Source organism: Callithrix jacchus, chromosome 8 (genome assembly GCF_049354715.1).
Source record: "Callithrix jacchus isolate 240 chromosome 8, calJac240_pri, whole genome shotgun sequence".
Taxonomy (NCBI): Eukaryota; Metazoa; Chordata; class Mammalia; order Primates; family Cebidae; genus Callithrix; species Callithrix jacchus.
The window spans coordinates 140,100,332-140,126,081 of NC_133509.1; the positions used below are offsets into that span (position 1 = coordinate 140,100,332).

The 25,750-nt window shown below is 56.1% G+C and overlaps 2 protein-coding genes across 12 annotated transcripts in view; one reads left to right on the forward strand and one right to left on the reverse strand.

Moving 5' to 3' along the window:
• BRF1 (BRF1 general transcription factor IIIB subunit) overlaps nucleotides 1–25,750 on the reverse strand; it is a 72,403-nt gene that overhangs the window by 28,661 nt on the left and 17,992 nt on the right. For 2 of the 11 annotated variants that reach the window (XM_035261733.3, XM_078335893.1), the window contains exons 3-5: nucleotides 17,961–18,134; nucleotides 11,788–11,819; nucleotides 7,279–7,351 (exon numbers count right to left, since the gene is read on the reverse strand). The exons of 1 other annotated variant lie outside the window; for it this stretch is intronic. In XM_035261733.3, coding sequence (XP_035117624.1) covers nucleotides 7,279–7,351; nucleotides 11,788–11,819; nucleotides 17,961–18,134 — 279 coding nt within the window. Of the gene's footprint in view, nucleotides 1–1,694; nucleotides 3,227–3,915; nucleotides 3,970–7,278; nucleotides 7,352–11,787; nucleotides 11,820–17,960; nucleotides 18,135–25,750 lie in introns of those variants that run through there. 8 more of the 11 variants (XM_078335894.1, XM_035261736.3, XM_035261740.3 and 5 more) reach the window with 7 other exon arrangements.
• On the forward strand, nucleotides 3,289–5,891 carry BTBD6 (BTB domain containing 6). Its single transcript, XM_002754329.6, has 4 exons — nucleotides 3,289–3,847; nucleotides 3,924–4,014; nucleotides 4,118–4,236; nucleotides 4,374–5,891. Exons 1-4 carry the CDS (start codon nucleotides 3,474–3,476, stop codon nucleotides 5,404–5,406), a joined length of 1,617 nt encoding a protein of 538 aa, XP_002754375.4. The 5' UTR covers nucleotides 3,289–3,473; the 3' UTR covers nucleotides 5,407–5,891.

A 25,750-nucleotide genomic window follows, 5' to 3' on the forward strand; every position in this document is an offset into this window, starting at 1 on the left:
AGCCAGTACAGTGCTGACATAGAGACAGACCTACGGACCAGCGGAACAGGACCAGTGACATGGACGGGAGGGGAACCTTCAACCACAGTGACAACAACGCCTACCAGCCAGTACAGTGCTGACATAGAGACAGACCTACGGACCAGCGGAACAGGACCAGTGACATGGACGGGAGGGGAACCTTCAACCACAGTGACAACAACGCGTACCAGCCAGTACAGTGCTGACATAGAGACAGACCTACGGACCAGCGGAACAGGACCAGTGACATGGACGGGAGGGGAACCTTCAACCACAGTGACAACAACGCGTACCAGCCAGTACAGTGCTGACATAGAGACAGACCTACGGACCAGCGGAGCAGGACCAGTGACATGGACGGGGGACGGGCAGGGGAACCTTCAACCACAGTGACAACGCGCGAGGGGGAAAGGCTGGTTTCAGTAAGCAGCGCTGGGCAAACTGGATTCCACACACAAAGGAATAAAGACACCCTCACGTCACACACAAAAACTAACTCAAATCCCATCAAAGACCCAAATGCAAACTCCAAACTATAAAACCCTTAGAAGAAAACATAGGGAAAAACTCTGTGACACGGGTCTTGGCAATGATTTCTCAAACATGACACTAAGAGCAAGGGCAACCGAAGTAAAAATAGACAAACGGATGAGCTGAAACGAAAACGTTTCTGCACAGCAGAGGACCCCGTCACAGAAAAGACCTCCCACGGAACGGGGAAGGGTATGCGCAAGCCATCTACCTCATAGGGGGTTGCCCTGAGAACACAAAAAACTCGGGCCAGCGCGGTGGCTCACGCCTGTATTCCTAGCACTCTGGGAGGCCGAGGTGGGTGGATCACCTGAGGTCAGGAGTTCAAGACCAGCCTGGCCATCGTGGTGAAACCCCATCTTATTAAAAAAAAAAAAACTCCAGCTCAGGAACAAAACTGATTAGAAAACAGGCAAATCACGCTTTTGTAATCCCAGCTCTTAGAGAGGCTCGGGCACGAGAATCGCTTGAACCTGGACGGCGGAGGTTGCAGTGACCCCTGATCACTGCACTCCAGCCTGGGCAACAGAGTGAGACTCTGTCTCAAAAAAGAAAAAAAAAAGCACTTGAACAGACATTTCTCCAAACATGACATGCAAATGGCCAAGAAGCACACGAGAAAATGCTCATCATTAGTGCTCACCAGGAACATTCAATCAAAACCACACGACACTACCTCATACACGTTAGGATGACCATTAACAAAAAATAAAGAAGAAAACCATAGGCCGGGCACGGTGGCTCACACCTGTAATCCCAGCACTATGGGAAGCCTAGGCAGGTAGATTACTTGAGGCCAGAAGTTCAAAACCAGCCTGGCCAATGGCGTCTCGCTCTTGGCCCAGGTTGAAACTTCGCCTCCCTGGATCAAGCTATTCTCCCGCCCTGGCCTCCCTAGTAGCTGGGATTACAGGCGCCCACCAAGCCCAGCTAATTTTTGTATTTCTAGTAGAGACGGGGTTTCACCACGTTGGCCAGGCTGGTGTCGAACTCCTGATCTCAGGTGATCCGCCCGCCTCAGCCTCCCAAAGTGCTGGTATTACAGGCGTGAGCCACCACACCCAGCCAACACTGAAATATATTTAAAAATCAAAGTGCAAAGGATGGCTTTTTCCTAAGGATGAGAATTATTATTCACACACCCGACACCACTACGCAGATCAGGACACTGACTGCCTCTGAGGCTCAGCAGCATCCTGGCAGCCCCTCTGAGACCGCTTGCACGTAGCTGTAAGTTATTCCTTCCCACTGCGTTATGGATCCACCACAACCTGCTGATCCTTTGTTGCTGACGGACATGTGTGGACTGTCTGCACTCCGGCCGTTTGTACTTCTGTTGCTGACGGACATGTGTGGACTGTCTGCACTTCGGCCGTTTGTACTTCTGTTGCTGACGGACATGTGTGGACTGTCTGCACCCCGGCCGTTTGTACTCTCCTGGAAACTGCCTATGCCGTTACCTTTTTCTATGGAGACAGATGGCTGGGATGGAAACCACAGTAGCCAACCTGTCTTTGCCAGTGAGGTCCCACACTATGAAATCGCAGCTGTGGCCTCCGTGGGTGTGTCCTTGGCAGGCGCACCTACAGTTTCTCTTGGGACCTTCTGGGCCCTCGTGCATGCGCAGCTTTCCAAAGGGCTTAGCTGTGCCAAGTTACGTGCCCACCTGCAGCAGGTGATCTCCGGCAGCTCCTCGTCCCACCAACACTGGCATTACAAGTCCCAAGCTCAGCAGCCTGGGGCCGGGGGCCCCGTTCCCTGGAGAACTGATGACGTGTGCACCCTGGGCCCCTGCAGTGTCTGTGCACGTCCTTCACCGGTTTTTTAATTGGGTCGTCAGCCTTTTTCCTTCCTGACCTGTAGGCTCATCCATCCCAGGGTCCTTTGCTGAAAATACACCGTCTTCTGAAGGGGATTCTCCCAGGGACAATTACTACGACTGCAACCACCGCCGAGCCACAGATGTGTTCACTGTTTAGCCCAGGACCAGGGCGACGGGTGCGCCCACTGACCCGAGCTGCTGGCTGCATCCTGGGGGGTTCCCGGAGACGGAGGTTTTCAGCCTGAAGCCTGGGGTCCAGGAGGTCGCGGGTGCGTCTTCGGGAAGGAACCCTCCTGACAGCCAGGCCTCTGCAGCTTCGTCTGCACCAGCGGCGCGGCGGGGCCAGATGACACCGCCCCTGAAGTTTGGTCTCATCCGCAAAGTCAGCGCCACGCACCTCCCAGGTTTAGCCCCAGGCTGCGAGGCCAGAGGCCCCACGGGGAGCGAGCCACGACTGTGATCCACAAGCACAACCACGGAGGCGCCAGATCCTGACTCGCCCACCCGCACGCTGTGTGACCTTCAGCACGCGACTAACCTCTCTGTGCCCGTTTTCTTGAGGAAAATAGCAGCGCCTGCCCCTGTAAAGCGCTGAGACCAGAATGGGCCGCGCCGTCTGCGAGCGTTTGCTGCTGGCGTCCGTAGGAACGAGGAAGCCCGCCGACCGTCCGACACGCCGCGGCCAGAGGCACAGGCAAGTGGGTCCACCCGCGTTCCTAAAGCATCGCGAGCTGAAGAACCGGCGGGCGCAGGCTCCGCGGGGCTGGGGGCGTCGGGCAGCCTGCCAGGGCCGGGAGCCGCGTTATGCGCGGCAAAGGCGTCAGCGGCTCCGAGGCGGTGGGGTTTGGGGGCGGGACCGCGCGGCAGCGTCGTCGCGCGAGGCACGGCCCTGACGCAGCGTGACGCGTCCTGACGCAGCGTGACGCGCCGGCGCCGCGGCGGGTACGAGCTCGGGCGGGCGGGACGGCGCGGACGGCGCCCCCTGCGGCCGGGCCTGGCCGGGCTGCGCTAGGCTGGGCTCGGGCAGGGTCGCAGGGGCGGGGGTGTGGCAGGGGCGCGGGTGGCAGTTCCGCGGGTCGCAGCGCCGCCGCCGCCGCCCATGCTGCTGCCCCTGGCCTGCCTGCACGGCCGCGTCGCTCAGTGCCTGACCTCCCTGCTTTTGCTTGCAGAGCCGCTCCCGAGGCCCCGGCGCAGCGCGAGAGCGCGGGGCGCGGCGTCCACAGGCCCCGAGGCCGCCCCCGCCGCCCCGCCCGCGAAGATGGCAGCGGAGCTCTACGCGCCCGCCAGCACGACGGCCGCAGACCTCGCCAACAGCAACGCGGGCGCCACCGCGGGCAGGAAAGCCGGGCCGTGCAGCCCGCCCAGCGCCCCCGCGCCCGCGCCGCCGCCGCCCGCGCCCGCGCCGCCCACACTCGGCAACAACCACCCGGAGAGCCCGGGCTGGCGGTGCTGCCGCCCCACGCTGCGCGAGAGGTGAGCGCGCCCCCCCGCGGTCCCCGCGCGCTCCCGCGTGCGCGCGCGTCCCCAGCCCACGCCTCTACCTTTGCAGGAACGCGCTCATGTTCAACAACGAGCTCATGGCCGACGTGCACTTCGTCGTGGGGCTTCCGGGGGCGACCAGGACGGTGCCTGCCCACAAGGTGGGTAGCGGCGGCCCCTCTCGGAACGCGTGCCCCGCCCGCCGTGTGGTTGCCTTGCAGCCTGCAGGACAGCCAGGCTCACGGCGGCGCTTTCTCCTCCCAGTACGTCCTGGCTGTTGGCAGCTCGGTCTTCTATGCCATGTTCTACGGGGACCTGGCGGAAGTCAAATCTGAAATTCACATTCCAGACGTGGAGCCTGCAGCTTTTCTGACCCTATTAAAGTAAGTCCACTGTGTGCTGGGGAACGAGGGGTGGGTCCTTTCTAGGCAGCCTCCCGTGGCTTCGGAGGGGGACCCTGCAGGAGCTGATGGGCTCCTCACCTATGCCCAGCCCCTGACCCAGGCCCTGCTTCGCCTAGGTACATGTACAGTGATGAGATTGATCTGGAAGCCGACACAGTGCTGGCTACGCTGTACGCTGCTAAGAAGTACATTGTCCCAGCATTGGCAAAAGCCTGCGTCAACTTTCTGGAGACAAGTCTGGAAGCCAAGAACGCCTGCGTCCTGCTGTCCCAGAGCCGGCTGTTTGAGGAGCCCGAGCTGACGCAGCGCTGCTGGGAGGTCATCGACGCACAGGCTGAGATGGCCCTGCGGTCCGAAGGCTTCTGTGAGATAGACCGGCAGACACTGGAGATCATCATCACTCGGGAGGCCCTCAACACCAAAGAGGCGGTGGTCTTCGAGGCTGTCCTGAACTGGGCCGAGGCGGAGTGCAAGAGGCAGGGGCTGCCAGTCACCCCACGAAACAAGAGGCATGTTTTGGGACGAGCCCTCTATCTGGTACGAATTCCAACGATGACCCTAGAGGAGTTTGCCAACGGCGCTGCCCAGTCAGACATCCTGACTCTGGAGGAGACCCACAGCATCTTCCTGTGGTACACCGCCACCAACAAGCCCCGCCTGGACTTCCCCCTGACCAAAAGGAAGGGCCTGGCCCCGCAGAGGTGCCACCGATTCCAGTCTTCTGCCTACCGCAGCAACCAGTGGCGGTACCGCGGGCGCTGTGACAGCATCCAGTTCGCAGTGGACAGAAGGGTATTTATTGCGGGGCTGGGCCTGTATGGGTCCAGCTCTGGGAAGGCTGAGTACAGTGTGAAGATTGAGCTCAAGCGGCTTGGGGTGGTTCTGGCTCAGAACCTGACCAAGTTCATGTCAGACGGATCCAGTAACACTTTCCCAGTCTGGTTTGAACACCCAGTCCAAGTGGAACAAGACACCTTCTACACGGCCAGTGCCGTCCTGGACGGCAGCGAGCTCAGCTACTTTGGGCAGGAGGGGATGACGGAAGTGCAGTGTGGAAAGGTGGCCTTCCAGTTCCAGTGCTCCTCCGACAGCACCAATGGGACGGGGGTCCAGGGTGGGCAGATCCCTGAGCTCATCTTCTACGCCTGAGGAGCCCCGGGGGGCCGCAGCAGGTCGGAGAGAGAGTAGAGGGAATGTCAGATGCTAACTGCTGCCCGACACCATGCAAGCCACACTTCACCTTGTGTGTCTTTGGCATGCAGTCAGCTGAAGCTTGATTCTGGGAAGTAGACGCCTTTCCACACAGCCAGAGCCCAGGGAGTCCTGTCTTTGGCATGTAGCCAGCTGAACCTTGATTGTGGGAAGTGGATGCCTTTTCCACACAGCCAGAGCTGGGGGAATTGGGGTCTCAGGCATCTCTGGTGTGCTGGGGTGCATGTCTCAGGTGGAGGAAGATTTAGGGCACAAGGCAGGCCCCAAGATCCCATGCCACCTGCTTTGAGGGGCTGGATGTTCCTGCCACCGTCTTGGATTCTAAGTGGCTCCAAGCTTAACTTGAGACCTTCCCTTTAAATCTAAAATTGGCTAAGTCACTTAAAATAGTGGACTTGTGTAATAAAGGTTGTCTAAAATAACCATGTGTCAGTAATGACTACGGTAATTGTAGAGGGGGTGTTCTCTTTCTCAACAACAGAACAGCTCCTGCCCATCCCCAGGAGAAAACCTTTCATGCCGAACATGCTATATGGTTAGAAGCAAAGTGTGCCCCAGCAAAGCCCATCCGTCCCCCTGGGTCGCTGGCGCCTGTGGGCCACCACGGGAAACTAAAGGTGCCTGGTTGTATGTCCTAATGCATCACCAGCACCTCAGAGTCCCACCCTGTGAATGGGCTGTCGGGGGGAGCATTCTGCTGGGCCCAGCGTTCTGGACCCCTGGGGACACAGTGTCACTAGCGGGGACACTACTGTGGGACAGCTTGTTGCAGGCGTGGACTGGAGTGGAGCAGACTCTCCCACCCCTTGCCTCTGCCCTCTCACTCTGCTCGCTCTGGTTGGCAGCTGCTTTCTGGAAAACCTGTTTGGCCCCTGAAAGGAGGGACGACCCCCCTTAACACCTGGGAGAGAGCATGGGCCAAGTGTAGAGCCCGGGCCGAGTGCCTCTCTGCTGCTGCAGCTCATGCTGCTCAGTCCCGTTGGTGACCCAGCCCCACTTGCTTCTCTTCCACAAGGACATACACTCCTACATGCAGACAGGTAAAGTAAGAAAGGGCTCTAAGCGGGCTGTGGAAACCAGTCATCCGCTTGGTAAAGAAAGAAAAGGTCAGTTGGAACCATCAGGTGGTAAGTGCTATTCTGATCGTTTCCTTCTAGACTTTTCCCTTGGTGGGATTCTGCACACATGAACACTGCTGCTGCCTCGAGGGGGAGACAGGACTTACATGTAACGCATGTCGAGAAAGGCATACAGGAGCTCCATAAGCTTGCGCACACTGGGCACTCAACAGAACAGAAGCGGCAGAAAAGCCACAAGAGCGCTGTGGCTGGAAAGCACATCCAGGAGCTGCCCCGCTGTCCCCGTCTGTGCAGAGGCACCTGGTGCCAGGTGTGTTCTTTAAACCCTGTCCACACAAGATGCTCCCAGGACACAGCACTTGTTTCCCCGTCTGTCTACACCCTCCTGTGCACCTGACGGGCACTGACAATGGGCCTTCTGGTTTTGCAGCAGAAAGCAAGCCCCGGGCCAGGTGTGGTCGCTCATGCCTGTAATCCCAGTGCTTTGGGAGGCCAAGACAGGAGGATCGCTTCAGGCCAGCGGTTTGAGGCTACAGTGAGCTATGACTGTGCCACTGTACTCCAGCCTGGATTTAACAGCGAGCCTCTGAGTTCCTTGCAGCTTTAGGAGACATTTATGACCTTGAGGGGTCCTGTACTTGGACAGGCTTTCCCTCTACTCTCAACAGATACTTGTCACGCTGGTCCCTAGAGCAGCCTGCTGGGCATCCCGTCTTACCCAGATGCCTACCTATGGCCGGTGCATTGATGCAGAGCTCTCTTGCCAAGAGAAGAAACGTCTTTCCCAGCACGTACACATTCACCTGAGAAAGAGATCACAACCAGAAACTGCATTGGTATTTAAGGAGATGTTCACTTTTTTTTCTCTTAAAATGCATCTCTTGTTCAGTCTTGAAAGACTCTGATGGCCTGTGGAACAGCCACCCCACACCTGCAAACCTGGCCGTCCTCCCTCAGCTGCTGGGGCTCCCAGGGCCCTGCTTTCTTCCTCTAGGCCGCCGCTTTAGAGCCCGCTGCCGTCTCACCAATGATGACATCTGTTTAGAAGAAAACCTGGCTGCGGGGTCCCTCCCAGGGCATAATCACACTGTGCGCCTGCATTTCATTCAGAATGGCCGCAACTCCGGCCTGGGCTCTGACGGGCCCAGAGGGCCTGGCCTCAGCCCCCTTGCTGGGACTGACATCTGTGTTCCTCAGTGACTCCCATGCCATCTGCGCTGTTCCCACCTCAGGTCCAAATCCACCTGCCATCGCTCTTTTCCCTGTCAGGGCAGCGGAGGTGAAGCCCAGACCGAGAGGGGCAACCCAGAGGGCTGGCAGTGATGAAAGTGCCGTTGCTTGTCCTCAGCGAAACAAGGACTCCAGCCTGTGTGCAGACCCTGTGCACAGTCCTGCCATCCTCAGGAAAACAAGGACTCCAGCCTGTGCGCAGACCCTGTGCATAGTCCTGCCATCCTCAGGAAAACAAGGACTCCAGCCTGTGCAAGGACCCTGTGCATAGTCCTGCCATCCTCAGGAAAACAAGGACTCCAGCCTGTGTGCAGACCCTGTGCATAGTCCTGCCATCCTCAGCGAAACAAGGACTCCAGCCTGTGTGCAGACCCTGTGCATAGTCCTGCCATCCTCAGGAAAACAAGGACTCCAGCCTGTGTGCAGACCCTGTGCATAGTCCTGCCATCCTCAGGAAAACAAGGACTCCAGCCTGTGTGCAGACCCTGTGCATAGTCCTGCCATCCTCAGGAAAACAAGGACTCCAGCCTGTGTGCAGACCCTGTGCATAGTCCTGCCATCCTCAGCGAAACAAGGACTCCAGCCTGTGTGCAGACCCTGTGCATAGTCCTGCCATCCTCAGGAAAACAAGGACTCCAGCCTGTGCAAGGACCCTGTGCATAGTCCTGCCATCCTCAGGAAAACAAGGACTCCAGCCTGTGTGCAGACCCTGTGCATAGTCCTGCCATCCTCAGGAAAACAAGGACTCCAGCCTGTGTGCAGACCCTGTGCATAGTCCTGCCATCCTCAGGAAAACAAGGACTCCAGCCTGTGTGCAGACCCTGTGCATAGTCCTGCCATCCTCAGGAAAACAAGGACTCCAGCCTGTGCGCAGACCCTGTGCATAGTCCTGCCATCCTCAGGAAAACAAGGACTCCAGCCTGTGCGCAGACCCTGTGCATAGTCCTGCCATCCTCAGGAAAACAAGGACTCCAGCCTCTGTGCAGACCCTGTGCATAGTCCTGCCATCCTCAGGAAAACAAGGACTCCAGCCTGTGCAAGGACCCTGTGCATAGTCCTGCCATCCTCAGGAAAACAAGGACTCCAGCCTGTGCAAGGACCCTGTGCATAGTCCTGCCATCCTCAGGAAAACAAGGACTCCAGCCTGTGTGCAGACCCTGTGCATAGTCCTGCCATCCTCAGGAAAACAAGGACTCCAGCCTGTGCAAGGACCCTGTGCATAGTCCTGCCATCCTCAGGAAAACAAGGACTCCAGCCTGTGCAAGGACCCTGTGCATAGTCCTGCCATCCTCAGGAAAACAAGGACTCCAGCCTGTGCGCAGACCCTGTGCATAGTCCTGCCATCCTCAGGAAAACAAGGACTCCAGCCTGTGCGCAGACCCTGTGCATAGTCCTGCCATCCTCAGGAAAACAAGGACTCCAGCCTGTGTGCAGACCCTGTGCATAGTCCTGCCATCCTCAGGAAAACAAGGACTCCAGCCTGTGTGCAGACCCTGTGCATAGTCCTGCCATCCTCAGGAAAACAAGGACTCCAGCCTGTGTGCAGACCCTGTGCATAGTCCTGCCATCCTCAGGAAAACAAGGACTCCAGCCTGTGTGCAGACCCTGTGCATAGTCCTGCCATCCTCAGGAAAACAAGGACTCCAGCCTGTGCAAGGACCCTGTGCATAGTCCTGCCATCCTCAGGAAAACAAGGACTCCAGCCTGTGCGCAGACCCTGTGCATAGTCCTGCCATCCTCAGCGAAACAAGGACTCCAGCCTGTGTGCAGACCCTGTGCATAGTCCTGCCATCCTCAGGAAAACAAGGACTCCAGCCTGTGTGCAGACCCTGTGCATAGTCCTGCCATCCTCAGGAAAACAAGGACTCCAGCCTGTGTGCAGACCCTGTGCATAGTCCTGCCACAGCAACACCATGACCTGCTGCTGCCTCTGCCGGCCCACCTCAAACTCCGCACCCCTAAACCTGTGTCCCAGAGACACGGGTCAATGAGACCTGAACGCTGAGAGTGAGGCATCTCCAAAGGGCCTTTACATGGAATTCACACTTAAAAAGCCATGCATGTAGAACTTTTTTTTTTTTTTTTGAGTCAGTTTTGCTCTTGCTGCCCAGGCTGGAGTGCAATGGTGGATCTCACCTCGCTGCACCTCCGCCTCCCAGGTTCAAGCAAGTATCCTGTCTCAGCCTCCTGAGTAGCTGAAATTATAGGTGTCCACCACTACACCCAGCTCATTTTTGGTATTTTTAGTAGAGACAGGGTTTCACCATGTTGGCCACACTGGTCTCAAACTTCTGACCTCAGGTGATCCACCAGCCTCGGCCTCCCAAAGGGCTGGTGTGAGCCACCGTGCCCGGCCTAAACACATGCGGTTCTTTCCAGAGTTGCTAATATGTATGAGGACCACTGATCAGAAATCTTCCCACTACAGTCTAACTGGCTGCTCCCTGAGGGCAGGGGTCAGGGCAGAGTGTGGCCAGCTTCCCCCCTCATCTCTCTCCCAGGGCAGCAGGTGGGTTCTGCCTCCAGACTTCCCTCGTGGGTGTTGCCTGAGGAGCGACCTGGGTGTGCCCTAAGGCAAGGATCAAGAGAGTGACCCCGTGAGCTCTCCATGGGACTATCTGAGTCCGCAGGAGCCTGACCACCTCCAGAGCAGCTGCCCCGGCCCTGGCCTCCTGCTCATCCTCCCTGGGAGTCGCGGGGCTGGAAACAGGGTTACCTGGTTTGCCCTGAAGCAAGCACAGAGCACCTGAAACGTGGGCTTGCTGGATGGGTTATCACAATTCCAGCCAAGTACTTTTAGCTTGACCACAAAAATTTCAGCAATAGCTTCTGAGGTGCCATTTATAAAGACAGCTGGGAGGACAAGGACACCAGGTGCCACCTGACATGGGCAGAAGCCTAACTGTGGGCTGCAGCCAATGGTGCCAGGTCCCCAAGGACCCGAGGTGGCAGCACAGCCAATGGGTGCCCAGAACCCCTGTGGGCACCTGGGTCTGGACACAGCTCCCTTTACATGAATTCTGCACTGTGGTCACGACTTTTCACTGACATTTCTCTCTGAGTCAACAGAATGGTCACCGAGGACCTGTGGTGCAGGCACAGTGCAGAGCCTCAGTGTCCTCACCCTGGGTCTTATCTACACAGGGGCCCTTGGGGTGGGTCTTTCCACTCTGTCACTTTGGTCAGAGATGTAACTGATTGAAATGCCTTCTGTGGCATCCAGAAGGCAAGTGTCTCCAAAGAGACTGTGATACAAGACTTTTCTGCAGTTTAAAATGCATGCAAGAGGCCAGGTGTGGTTGCTCAGGCCTGGAATCTCAGCACTTAAGGAGCCCTGGTGGGAGGACTGCTTGAGCTCTGGAGTTAATGCATGCAAGAGGCCAGGTGTGGTTGCTCAGGCCTGGAATCTCAGCACTTAAGGAGCCGTGGTGGGAGGACTGCTTGAGCTCTGGAGTTCAAGACCAGCCTGGGCAACATGGCAAGACCCCATCTCTACTAAAAATACAACACAGCCAGGCACGGTGGCGGGCACCTGTGGTCCCAGCTACTTGGGAGGCTGAGGTGGGAGGATCACCTGGGCCTGGGAGCAGAGGTTGCAGTGAGCTGAGATAGCACCACTGCACTCCAGCCTGGGTGACAGAGCAAGATTCTGTCTCAAAAAAAAAAAAAATGTTTTTTAAATGCATGCAAGCCCAGAAGAAATAATCTCCCATAGCTAACCAGGTTACTCACAATTTTAATAGAATTAAAATAATGTCTTTTGTGTAGGACACAAGTGCACTGTTTACCCACCCAGGCCCACTACAGGCAGCTGCCCTCCTGCCATGGAGACCCACACTCCCACGAGTCTCGGACTGTGACCCCCATGTCATAAAGGCCCCTCATCCTACAGACCAAAACTTCCCGTCCGGGCAGGCAGCAGAGACCAGCCACTGAGGTGCGTGAGGGCACCCAGTGTACCCCGGTCACAGCCCCAAGTGGGGAGAGACGCAGGACAGAGGTTGTCTACCTGGAGCAGGTCGCTGAGGTCCAGGAGCATGTCTGCGGTAGGAGTCAAGGATGCGGTCGCATGGCTGGCAAGCTTGGGTTACCCACCCACCCACCCACCTTCAAAAGGGCAGGATGGCAGGAGTGCACCCCAGGGAGCTGGAGTCGCCCCTCCAAATGTAAGCTCCGCCTCTGATCAGGAAGGAAAGGTGGGGTAGAGGCGAGGCACCGCGCTCAGGCCTCACCAGAACCTCCCAGCCCCAGGCACGAGGGAGACTTCTGTGAACCCAATACCAGGACAAAAGACTGCAAGAAACAGGGAGCCAAACTGGGGGAACCAGAAACGTGGGGGCTTCAATCTGATCCTGGAGAGAGCGTGCACCCCCACACGCCCACCTGCCCAGTCAGGTGTCCACTGCATGGTAGGTCCGCTGCCCGCACACAGCACAGAAGACACAGTGATACTCATGCTCCCTGCAAGGGCACTTCCTGAGCACTTAGCAGGCACCAGGCAGGCAGTCGTCCTGGGAGACAGAAACATAGACCTGGGGCCCCCTTGGTGAGCAGTGAGCCTATAGGGACACCAGGGGCTGTGCTTGAGAGACAGGTGTAGGGACCCTGCACGGGACCTGTCCTCGCTCAGATGAGCAAACAGAACCCAGCATGTGTCCGAAGTGACTCAAACCTCAGATGGACCCATAAATTATCAAACACCAGCCACTGCTTAGCACGACCTGCCAGACAGCTAAGGTGCATCTTTCACAGCCCCACTGTAGCTTCCAGAAGTCACTCTGGACACCTCCCGGGGCTGGATCAGGAGCCCTCACAAGCAGTCGGGTGGCTGGGACGTGAGCTGCGAGGCCTGTGAACACAGGCGCGTCTAAAGGCAGGCGGTCCCCGAGGGCTGCGACTATGGGCTGGACGCACCACAGCACAGCCAACAGACGTGACAGGCACTGTGAGAGGACTGGCGGTGGGGGGTGGGGCCAGGGACAAAGGAAACCAAAGGACAGCAGGAAGAACTACTTGGGGAAATGCCCATGGCGGCCAACGTGCACAAACGGAAAAATGAGGCCAGAAGGCTACATCCTATGGGTGACTCCAAGCACATACCTTCTGGAAAAGGCAAAACTATGGAGAAGACATCAGGCCAGTGGCCGCCCGGGGCTGGGGGAGGGAGGCTGCGGAGCGGCGAGTTCCGGGACTGCAGCTGCTCCGCTCCACCACACTGGGGACTCACGTTTTGTGGATTTGTTAAAACCAAGGAGGCCCGGCAGCAAGACTGAGAGTTAATGTGAACTGTACACTTCCGTTACCAATCAGCTGGCAAGACGGGCTCATCAACCGCAGCCAGTGTACCAGCAAGATGTTCACAACGTAGGGAAACGGGATTGGAGGGGGAGTGTGGAAACTCTGTACCTCCTACGTAACTTCTGTAAACTAAGACCGCTCTAAGAGATGAACTCTATTTGAGGCCGGGCGCGGTGGCTCACGCCTGTAATCCCAGCACTTCAGGAGGCTGAGGTGGGAGGACCACTTGAGAGCAGCAGTTTGAGAGCAGCCTGGCCAACATGGTGAAAAACCCCATCCCTACTAAAAACACAAAAATTGCCCAGGCGTGGTGGCGGGCACCTGTAATCCCAGCTATTTGGGAGGCTGAGGTGGGAGAATGGCTTGAACCCAGGAGGCGGAGGTTACAATAGCCAATACTGCACCACTGCACTCCAGCCTGGGCAACAGAGCGAGACTCAGTCTCAAAAAAAAAAGAAATGAATTCTATTTAAATAAGATCAAAGGCAAACAATTCAACAGAAGCTTCATAAAGACAAAAAAATGGCCAACAACCACATGAAAAAGGACTCAACTGCATTCATCATCAGAAATGCAAACAAAAATGTGGCACCGCCACGTGCCCGTGACGTCACTGAGTGCCGGCAAGGATGCGGAACAAGCACAGCTCACCCACGCTGCTGATGGAAGTGTGAAGCGTATGACCGCCTTGGGAAAAGGCCACTAAACACGCAGCTCTGACCTACCTACTCCACTCCTAGGTATTTACACAAGAGAAACAAAAACGGGGCTGGACGCCGTGGCTCACGCCTGTAATCCCAGCACTTTGGGAGGCTGAGGCCAGCAGATCACCTGAGCCCAGGAGTTCAAGACCGGCCTGGGCAACACACTGTGACCCTGTCTCTACAAAAAATCCAAAAATTAGCCAGGTATGGTGACAAACACTTATTGCCTCAGCTACTCAGAGGCTGAGGCAGGAGGACTGCTTGTGCCAGGAGGCTGAGGTTGCACTGAGCTGTGACTGCACCACTGCACTCAGACAGGGCCATGGAGTGAGACTGTCTCTAGAAAGAAATATGTCCAGAAAAAAAATTGTAGAAGAACATTCACAGCAGCTTCATTCAGAACAGCCAAAAACAGGCGGCAACCCAGGCATCCATTAATACAAGAGTGCTCTGGCTTATATTCACACAGCAACACCCCTCAGCAAACCGAACACCGTGGATGCCTCTGAAAATCACATCTGCCGGACACAGGGGTTCACACCTGCAATCTCAGCACCTTGGGAGGCCAAGACGGGCAGTCGCTTGTGGCCAGGAGTTCGAGACCAGCCTGGCCTTCATAGCAAAACGCTGTCTCTACTAAAAATACAAAAGATTAGCAGAACGTGGTGGCATGCACCTGTAGTCCCAGCTACTTGGAAGGCTGAGGCATGAGAATCACTTGAACCCAGGAGATAGAGGTTGCAGTAATCTAAGATTGAACCACTGTACTCCAGCCTGGGCAACAGAGCAAGATTCTCTCTCTCTCTCACACACACACACACACACACACACACACACACACACACACGCATGTCAAGTGACAGAAAAGGGCACAGACCATATGACTCCATTTACAGAGCATTCCAGAACAGGCACACCTGTTCTGCTCAGGAAGGAAAGAGAACGTGCAGTTGTCTCTCGCGGGGCTGGGACTGCTAGAAGGGGCACGAAGCCCGTCCACAGAGCCTGCTCTGGCCTGACAGATGACCAGGTGCAGAGGTGTGGCTGATTCTCAGAACTCTCCAGATGGAGCAGTTAGGGCCTGTGCATCTCACTTTAAGCCAGCTTCACCTTCAAGGGAGAAAAATAACCGGGAACGATCCTCCCGTCTACTCAGTGGAAGGTCTGCCGGCGGAAGAGCTGTGGGCAGTACAGAACCGGGAACGATTCCGCCAGCTGGGGCCTCTTTTTGCCTCCCTCCTGGCCCCTGCCACGCTTTGCCAGGTGGCCTCTGGTCAGTGCACCTGAGTGCCAGTTGGAGGAGAGATGCGTGAGCACGAAGGAGGGCACCATTCTCCAGCATGGCAGAGGCACGCGAGGCTCCCATCAGCGGCTGACACTGCCCAGAAATGGTCCAGTTACAATGGTGCAGCCCCGCACCCTGCTGTGGAGCCTCTATACGGCCCTGGCCCCAGGACCCAACCAGGCTTCCCCACTTCCTCGCTTGGCCGACACAACGAGGGCCACTGCCCCATGAAGAGCACAGGGAAACTGAGGCCGCCCACACCACCTGCCTGGTTGCACAATGCGTGCAGGGAGGAAAAAGTACAGATGGGTCCTCACTCAAACAAACACATTTTCCTTAAGTGGAAAAGTTTAGAGATTTAAATAAGACAGAACCAAAATGTAAAAGAACAAGATATTTCTCTCAAGTCTTACCTAGAAATGTTTTTACTAGATATGCCAAGAGAGAAGCCAGAGAAACTGCCCTTATATATAAGCCCCATAGAAAGGGCTGTGTCCACAGGTCAGCAGTGGAGCTGCCAGCAGGGCCCGCCCCCCCCGAGTGGACATCACCATTCCTGGCCCCATGGGACTGGAGAGAGGACCACAGTGCTAGGACAAGGAGAGAAACCCAAACCTTCTGGAGAAGACGTCCAGCTGTGCACTGGCTTGTGACTCAGCCCCCATCCAAGCGCCACCCGCCTTCTGCAGACCCCCACTGCTCTGAGTGCTCCCCACCAGCAGCCAACACCACTGGACATAGGAACCCACTGCCCAGCCAAAGCTCCAAGGATAGCAGCAGCCGCAGCCCCGCCCCACCCTGAATGCAGGGCCCACCCAAAGCTCTGAGGATACAGCAGCCCCAGCCCCGCCCCACCCTGAACACAGGGCCCAGCCAAAGCTCCGAGGATAGCAGCAGCCCCAGCCTCGCCCCACCCTGAACGCAGGGCCCACCCAAAGCTCTGAGGATAGCAGCAGCCCCAGCCCCAGCCCCGCCCCACCCCGCCCAGGACAGGGCCTGGTAGCACTCAGCACTCAGTGCCCAACCAAGCACCCACATGGGAGCCTGGCAGGCAGGCGTGCCTGGACCGGGCTCTGAGGGACGCTGGCTTGGAGTGGGGCCACTCATCCCAGAGCTCAGATGCCCTCAGCACCCCCGAGAGCAGGCCCCATCAGGACCCAGGCCCAGGCCATGAGCAGCCCTGCCCCCCTCAAACTCCCCAGGGACCACCCTGCTCCTCCACCTGGAGGCATGGCAGAGAGGAGGTACTCTGGGAGTCCCTGAGTGACTGATTCGGGGTGGAAGACCTGCTGGCCTTTATTCTTATAATAAAGCAGTGGCTCACGCCTGAAATCCCAGCACTTTGGGAGGCCAAGGCGGGCAGAGCACCAGCTCAAGAGATCAAGACCATCCTGGCCAACATGGTGAAACCCTGTCTCTACTAAAAACACAAAAATTAGCTGGGCGTGGTGGTGGGCACCTGTGGTCCCAGCTACTCGGGAGGCTGAGGCCCCTCTCCAGACCCCTCTGGCCTCCAGGGAAGAGCCCGTGTGTCACTGCTGGGCCTTGCCCACCCCCTGCACAGTGACCAAATCCCTGAGCCACTACTGGCTGCCCCCCCACAGTGAGCTCCTGTGTGCGGGACACCTCAAACAATCTAATGCCTCACTGCTGTGTTCATACACGGCCTCTGCAAGGTTCAGGACTACCCAGGTGCCTTCTCAGTGCTCCCTGCTCTGAAGACTGAGCTTCCCACACAGCTGGGAGCCTGGCTCTGACCCACCTGCACCAAGGATGATGACCTGCTGCCCAAGCAGCCACCTTATACTCCCAGCCCCGGGCTTTCGGGCACATCCATGCGACCGGGCACATGGATGGCCCCAGGAGGAGCTGAGGGGCATGGGGGTAAGGTGCAGTGTCTCAGCCTAGGCCTCCTTCCAGTTCTCGCCAATTCTAATGAGCTGTCATAGTCTGGGGGTGCCAGGCCAGAATGCCTAAGGACAGGAGTTCAAGACCAACCTAGACACCATAGTGAAACCCCATCTCCATTAAAAAATACATATATATGGCCGGGAGCGGTGCCTCATGCCTGTAATGCCAGCACTTTGGGAGGCCGAGGTGGGCAGATCACAGGGTCAAGAGTTTGAGACCAGCCTGGCCAATATGGTGAAACCTCATCTCTACTAAAAATACAAAAATTAGCCAGGCATGGTGGCGCGTGTCTGTAGTCCCAGCTACTCAAGAGGCTGAGGCAGGAGAATCACTTGAACCCAGGAGGCAGAGGCTATAGTGAACCGAGATTGTGCCACTGCACTCCACCCTGGCAACAGAGCAAGACTCCTCAAAAAAAAACCGAAAAACAAAAGACACACTGCTGCTCAGCCCAGCCCCTGCCAGCCTCTCCTCTAAGAGCCAGCAGCCTGGCCACAGAAAGGGCCAGCCTAGCGCCATGAGATCCTGTTCTCACCCACCGCCCACAGGCACTCAGTCACCACAGTCCACAGCCGCAGGCACTCAGCGCCCACCTGGCTGCAGCCCACTCAGCAGCAGGACCCCACCTGCTCAGACCAGAGGGCGGCCCAAACCACAGGGGACATGGAGACAGCACCCAAGGCACGGCAGGTCCACGGGTGGGAAGAGTCCAGGGCATGACTCCCAGGGACCCACAGAACCCTGGCTCTGCACACCCAAGGGCTGTGTGAGGAAGGCAGGTGCCCAGCTCCCCAATTCTTTAATCCAGTAAAGAAAACCCCAAATTCAGAAAGCCCGGCATCAACTGAGACAGTCCCTCCCATAAGGTGTTTTTCAATTCAAGTCAAACATCAAATTACTGCAACTACCAAGTCCCAATATTTGAGGGGAGCCAACTAAGCATCAAGACGGGGCCCTCCGAGAGGCTCCCAAACCAAAGGATACGCGGCGTGCCCTCCGTGCGGCAGACCAGGTAGAGGCAGGCAGCGATCACGTGGGCCATCTTCCGGCCACGGGTCAGGTGCCGGCTCACAGCCATCTTGAAGAAGTTGAAGGCGGTGTCCAGGCAGTGCTGGTTCAGCTGCAGCTGGTTCCCCAGGTGGTGGATGTGGCGCCGCCCTAGGACACAGCGCGAGCAGCTCTTAGTAAACGTTCCGGCAGAACATGGCACGGACCACAAGCCCGCGGTCGCAACTTAAGAATATAGATTTGTGCTTTTCCTCGTAAGTGTCTGAGCTCACTTTCTGTGTGTGGGTTCCACTTTTTATTTATGGACAGTAAAATGTGACTTTCCTGTGACCTCCACGTGCCATGGGATGCTGTTCCCTAGGTTCTGGGTAGTGTGTACAGTGTGGCTGAATGTGCCTCTCTCCAGGGATCCGAGGTGCAGTGTGTCTGCCAAGGGCTCAGTTTGAGCTGGCTGGCCAGTACGACGCCCCTGACTGCCCTGGGCTGCAGTGGGAAAGCCCCTTTTCCTACAGCCACATGTCCCAGTGCCACCTCTCCTTCCCCAACTGCAGGGAGGCCAGGTCAGCCCACCCCTCCCTTTGTCAGCAGGGCCCACTCTGCTCAGCCCAGCCCCAGCCAGCCTCTCCTCTAAGAGCCAGCAGCCTGGCCTGAGAAAGGGCCAGCCTAGCACCACCCCCTGCACCTGCCCAAAGGGAGGGCCATGGCAAGGGCACGCCCAGACCAGAGGGCACTGGACCCTCCTAGGGGCTGTGAGGTGCTGGAGGTGGCTGGGACTGCAGCATCCGAGCGCACACACCTCCTTGGAGCAAGACCTTCCCAAAGCTGCAAGCCACAGACGATGGCATCAGGAGGGGAGTGGTGGAGGTGCCCCGTAGGCAGGAGGATCCTCAGGAAACAAAACCCAGTGCAGAGCCCAGGCCCGAGCACAGGCTGCATGGGGAGCGCCTGGATCAACCTCACAAAACCCAGTGCAGAGCACAGGCCCGAGCACAGGCTGCATGGGGAGCGCCTGGATCAACCTCACAAAACCCAGTGCAGAGCACAGGCCCGAGCACAGGCTGCGTGGGGAGCGCCCGGATCAACCTCACAAAACCCAGTGCAGAGCACAGGCTGCATGGGGAGTGACTGGATCAACCTCACAAAACCCAGTGCAGAGCACAGGCCTAAGCACAGGCTGCGTGGGGAGCACCCCGATCAACCTCACAAAACCCAGTACAGAGCACAGGCGCCCAGCACAGGCTGCGTGGGGAGCGCCTGGATCAACCTCACAAAACCCAGTGCAGAGCACAGGCCCGAGCACAGGCTGCGTGGGGAGCGCCTGGATCAACCTCACAAAACCCAGTGCAGAGCACAGGCTGCATGGGGAGTGCCTGGATCAACCTCACAAAACCCAGTGCAGAGCACAGGCCCGAGCACAGGCTGCGTGGGGAGCGCCTGGATCAACCTCACAAAACCCAGTGCAGAGCACAGGCTGCATGGGGAGTGCCTGGATCAACCTCACAAAACCCAGTGCAGAGCACAGGCCCGAGCACAGGCTGCGTGGGGAGCGCCTGGATCAACCTCACAAAACCCAGTACAGAGCACAGGCGCCCAGCACAGGCTGCGTGGGGAGCGCCTGGATCAACCTCACAAAACCCAGTGCAGAGCACAGGCCCGAGCACAGGCTGCGTGGGGAGCGCCTGGATCAACCTCACAAAACCCAGTGCAGAGCACAGGCTGCATGGGGAGTGCCTGGATCAACCTCACAAAACCCAGTGCAGAGCACAGGCCCGAGCACAGGCTGCGTGGGGAGCGCCTGGATCAACCTCACAAAACCCAGTGCAGAGCACAGGCCCGAGCACAGGCTGCGTGGGGAGCGCCTGGATCAACCTCACAAAACCCAGTACAGAGCACAGGCGCCCAGCACAGGCTGCGTGGGGAGCGCCTGGATCAACCTCACAAAACCCAGTACAGAGCACAGGCGCCCAGCACAGGCTGCGTGGGGAGCGCCTGGATCAACCTCACAAAACCCAGTACAGAGCACAGGCGCCCAGCACAGGCTGCGTGGGGAGCGCCTGGATCAACCTCACAAAACCCAGTACAGAGCACAGGCGCCCAGCACAGGCTGCGTGGGGAGCGCCTGGATCAACCTCACAAAACCCAGTACAGAGCACAGGCGCCCAGCACAGGCTACGTGGGGAGCGCCTGGATCAACCTCACAAAACCCAGTACAGAGCACAGGCGCCCAGCACAGGCTGCGTGGGGAGCACCTGGATCAACCTCACAGCTCCACTCTGTCTGCAGTGCCATAGGCAGGCAGAGTCCATGGGCAGGCAGAAAGTGTCATAGGCAGGCAGAAAGAAGCCCAGTGGGGTACCCAGGACACATGGTAGGTCAAGGCTGGACTCAGAGGAAAGCTGCCACCATGGAGATTCTAGTTCGTACTACATCCTCCGGCACCCAAACCCATAGTCCTGCAAAGACTACCCAAGGCGGCCGCCATCCCCACACAAAGTCAAAAACTGACCTCCCAGATTTAATTCGGGCTCACAGGCTGGAGGAGGCGAGGGATGCTCTGCTCACGCCACACTTCACTGACGATGACAAGCAGCCAGAGGTGGGCAGCTGCTGAGCCTAAACCCCAAGGAAGCTGGTGGCCAGGGTACACAGTCTGGTGGGTCTGGGTCAAGCCTCACACTCTGCCAGGCCCCTGGCAGTCAGCAGTACCACACGGAGCCTAGCCCTGCTGTGGCCCTGCCACCTTGAGCACCCACAGCCGCCTGGCTGGAGTTCATGGAGCTCTGAGGCCTGCAGTCCAGTTCCACTGACATGGAAGGCTGGTCACTGTCTCCAGAGCTGAGGCCTGGGCAGAGCCAGGACCCCAACACAAAGGACAAAAAGGCCGCAGTTCTGGCTGCTGCCTGCACATGACCAGCACAGACTATCCCCAGAGGGAAACAGAGTCAGCTGATGGGTGACCCGCTGAAGCTACAGCTCCTTACCTACCAGCTCTCTGGGGCATGTTTGGAAAATTCCGTAACAAAAGGTGAGAGAGAGGTCCTCTCTAGAGGCCACACACGTGAGGCTGGTACTGGATTGGATCCCAAGCCCCAGCCCCACAGGCAGCAGCTCATGTTCCCATGCGAGAGTGCTATGATCTGAATGTCTGACTCCTCCTAAAATCCTGTGTTGAAATCCTGCCCCTATGGGGATGGTACTGAGGCAGGGCCTGTAGGGGTGGTGAGGTCAGGAGGCAGAGCTGATGATGAGTCAGTGCCAGCTCAGCCCTTCCGCGGTGAGGCCACAGTGAGAAGGGCCGTGAGCTGGGAAGAGCTCTCACTAGGGAGCTGAGGAGGAGGCAGCTGTCTCCTCCACCTCCATTTCCATCTCGGACTTCCCATTCCTGCCGTTCCTGCTGTTTCATCTGCTGGTCTGTGGTGTCCTGTCACAGCAGCCCAAAAGGAGCTGGGGCTCACGATGACTGCAGTAAGCTATTCCCATCTTCCTTCAATACAACGCACGTACGTAAGAGTTACCGTCTGAAAGCGCACAACCCCATGGTGTGAGCGCAGTCACAGGGCTGTGAGGCGATCGCAACCCTGCACATTTCTCATCAGCCAGAAAGAAACTCCATCCCGTCACACTCTCTCCCTCCCACAACCCCAGTAAGTTTTTAACTCATGAGCTGGGCAAGCATCTTTAGCAAACTGAATAAATAACCACCTAAGGCACGTGTGCAGTCTGCAAATGCACAAAGATGTTATTAACAGACACGAATAACATAGAAACCAGCTACTAATTAGCCTGTGAGTCGCCTCAGACTTCCAACAAAGGAATTCCAAAAGTAAACTCGGGCCACACAGCGTAGCTCATGCCTGTGGTAACCTCAGCACTTCGGGATGCCGAAGAAGGTGGATCACTTGAGCCCAGAAGTTCAAGACCAGCCTGGGCAACACAGTAAGACCCAATGGCTAAAATAAATAAATACCTAGATAAGTAAATAATCAGCTGGGTGTGGTAGTACAAGCCTGTAGTCCCAGCCAATGTAGGAGGACTGCTTGAGCCTGGAAGGTTGAGGCTGTAGGGGCCATAATTTCGCACTGCAGTCCAGCCTGGGCAGCAAGTGAGTGAGACCCTGTCCTCAAACAAACAGGAACAAAAAGGAAAAGATCTGAGGCACATCACCACCTAAATGAAAGTATGAAGCAATAAAGCTTCCAGAGGAACACACAAGAGAGTATCTTCAGTCCTTGGAGCAGGTAAGAATCTCTTACACTAGTCACAGACAGCCCTAACCATAAAAACTAATATACTAGGACTTCATTAAAATTAAGACATTTCTAGCCAGGTGCAGTGGCTCACATCTGTCATCCCAGCACTTTGGGAGGTCGAGGTGGAAGGACTGCTGGAGCTCAGGAGTTAAAGGCCAACCTGGCCAACATGGTAAGACCCCCATCTCTATTTTTAGAAAACGTAAATATTAGTGGATGTGGTGGCATGTACATGTGCTCCCAGCTACTCAGGAGGCTGAGGTGGGAGGATGGCTTTAGTCTGGGAGACTGAGGCTGCAGTGAGCCATGACTGCACTACACTCCAGCCCGGGCGACTGAGTGAAACCCAGAAAAAAAACAACCAACAAACAAAAAAACAAATTAAAAAAAAGAACAAAAGGAAAAAAAATTTTTAAAAACCCAGTCGTTAAAAAATTCTGTTCATCAAAAGACAACATGAAGAGAGTGAAAAAACAAGCTGTAGACGTGGGAGGTGGTTTCGAAACACATATATCCATCAAAGAACTGAAATCCACAACACGTAAACACGTCTATCCATCAGAGAACTGAGATCCACAACACGTAAACACGTCTATCCATCAGAGAACTGACAACCACAACACGTAAACACGTCTATCCATCAGAGAACCGAGATCCACAACACGTAAACACGTCTATCCATCAGAGAAGCGAGATCCACAACACGTAAACACGTCTATCCATCAGAGAACCGAGATCCACAACACGTAAACACGTCTATCCATCAGAGAACCGAGATCCACAACACGTAAACACGTCTATCCATCAGAGAAGCGAGATCCACAACACGTAAACACGTCTATCCATCAGAGAACCGAGATCCACAACACGTAAACACGTCTATCCATCAGAGAACCGAGATCCACAACACGTAAACACGTCTATCCATCAGAGAAGCGAGATCCACAACACGTAAACACGTCTATCCATCAGAGAACCGAGATCCACAACACGTAAACACGTCTATCCATCAGAGAACCGAGATCCACAACACGTAAACACGTCTATCCATCAGAGAACCGAGATCCACAACACGTAAACACGTCTATCCATCAGAGAACCCAGATCCACAACACGTAAACACGTCTATCCATCAGAGAACCCAGATCCACAACACGTAAACACGTATATCCATCAGAGAACCGAGATCCACAACACGTAAACACGTATATCCATCAGAGAACCGAGATCCACAACACGTAAACACGTATATCCATCAGAGAACTGAGATCCACAACACGTAAACACGCCTATCCATCAGAGAACTGAGATCCACAACACGTAAACACGTATATCCATCAGAGAACTGAGATCCACAACACGTAAACACGTATATCCATCAGAGAACTGAGATCCACAACACGTAAACACGTATATCCATCAGAGAACTGAGATCCACAACACGTAAACACGCCTATCCATCAGAGAACTGAGATCCACAACACGTAAACACGTCTATCCATCAGAGAACTGAGATCCACAACACGTAAACACGTCTATCCATCAGAGAACTCAGATCCACAACACGTAAACACATATATCCATGGCCGAGCACAGTGGCTCATGCCTGTAATCCCAGCACTTTGGGAGGCCGAAGCGGGTGGATCACGAGGTCAAGAGATCAAGACCATCCTGATCAAGACGGTGAAACCCCGTCTCTACTAAAAATACAAAAAATTAGCTGGGCACGGTGGCGCGTGCCTGTAATCCCAGCTACTCGGGAGGCTAAGGCAGGAGAATTGCCTGAACCCGGGAGGCGGAGGTTGCGGTGAGCTGAGATCGCGCCATTGCACCCCAGCCTGGGTAACAAGAGCAAAACTCTGTCCAAAAAAAGCAAACAAACAAAAACACGTATATCCATCAAAGAACTCAAATCCACATATATAAACATGTATATCCAGCAAAGGACTCGAATCCATAACATATAAACATATACAACCAACAAAGGACTCGAATCCGTAACACATAAAGAACTTCTACAAATCTATGAGAAAAAGACAACCCAATTTTTAAAAACCAAACGTGCACAAAAGGCGCCAACAGGCACTTCACACAGAAGGATGTCCAAATGACCAGGAAGCGTGAGCAAAGGCTGTGGTCGTATGAGTCACCAGGGAAAGCAAATCTCACCACAGTGAGAGTGCCACACACCTACCAGCAAAACTAAAATCAGAAAAATCCATTTCACTGTGAGCCAAAAATGCTCTAAAAACATCTTTTTAAAAAAATTCATTTCTGTGATTCCCACCGTGTGAAGCAGAAAACCAAGCACAGGCAGTGGGCAGCAGGTGGTTTCCGAGCTGCCGCAGGCCTGGCTCCCGCAGATTTGTCCGGTGTTTGAAGGTCATGCACTTTGCCACACAAGCCTTGTCAGGAAAAACAGACCCAGAGAACAGAAAAAGAATTTCCCTGAGAAATGCGTCCCAAACCAAAGGCTCATCGGGTCAATGAGGAGAGAGCCCCACCGAGCGGCGTTTCAGAACTGTGGCTTGGTGACAGACGAGGACCACAGCCAGCGGGGAGGAGGAGGGATGCGCGGCACTCCACCCGCTTCCTGCAGGAAGGCATTCATGTGCACGACACACAGGCGCTAACCCTAACCCTAACCCTAACCCTACAAAACTGGCCTTCAACCGGGCCAGGAAGCACTGCTCGAAGCATTTCATAACACTGAAATCACAGAGGGTGCTCTCTAGTGCGGGAGAATCAGGCCAGGAGTCAGAAGGAAAGGGCCGAAATTACAGAGGGTGCTCTCTAGTGCAGGAGAATCAGGCCGGGAGTCAGGAGGAAAGGGCCGAAATCACACAGGGTGCTCTCTAGTGCGGGAGAATCAGGCCGGGAGTCAGGAGGAAAGGGCCGAAATCAGAGGGTGCTCTCTAGTGCGGGAGAATCGGGCCGGGAGTCAGGAGGAAAGGGCCGAAATCAGAGGGTGCTCTCTAGTGCGGGAGAATCAGGCCGGGAGTCAGGAGGAAAGGGCCGAAATCAGAGGGTGCTCTCTAGTGCGGGAGAATCAGGCCGGGAGTCAGGAGGAAAGGGCCGAAATCACACAGGGTGCTCTCTAGTGCGGGAGAATCAGGCCGGGAGTCAGGAGGAAAGGGCCGAAATCACAGAGGGTGCTCTCTAGTGCGGGAGAATCAGGCCGGGAGTCAGGAGGAAAGGGCCGAAATCACACAGGGTGCTCTCTAGTGCGGGAGAATCAGGCCGGGAGTCAGGAGGAACGGGCCAAAATCACACAGGGTGCTCTCTAGTGCGGGAGAATCAGGCCAGGAGTCAGGAGGAAAGGGCCGAAATCACAGAGGGTGCTCTCTAGTGCAGGAGAATCAGGCCGGGAGTCAGGAGGAACGGGCCGAAATCACACAGGGTGCTCTCTAGTGCGGGAGAATCAGGCCGGGAGTCAGGAGGAAAGGGCCGAAATCACACAGGGTGCTCTCTAGTGCGGGAGAATCAGGCCGGGAGTCAGGAGGAAAGGGCCGAAAT

What these genes read in the sequence shown, in the direction of transcription:
- BTBD6 (XM_002754329.6), top strand. Translation starts at nt 3,474, where the DNA reads ATGCTGCTGCCCCTGGCCTGCCTGCACGGCCGCGTCGCTCAGTGCCTG. An exon ending in GGACGGTGCCTGCCCACAAG is followed by an intron (nt 4,015 to 4,117) that starts GTGGGTAGCGGC and finishes TTCTCCTCCCAG; the next exon opens with TACGTCCTGGCTGTTGGCAG. An exon ending in GCTTTTCTGACCCTATTAAA is followed by an intron (nt 4,237 to 4,373) that starts GTAAGTCCACTG and finishes TGCTTCGCCTAG; the next exon opens with GTACATGTACAGTGATGAGA.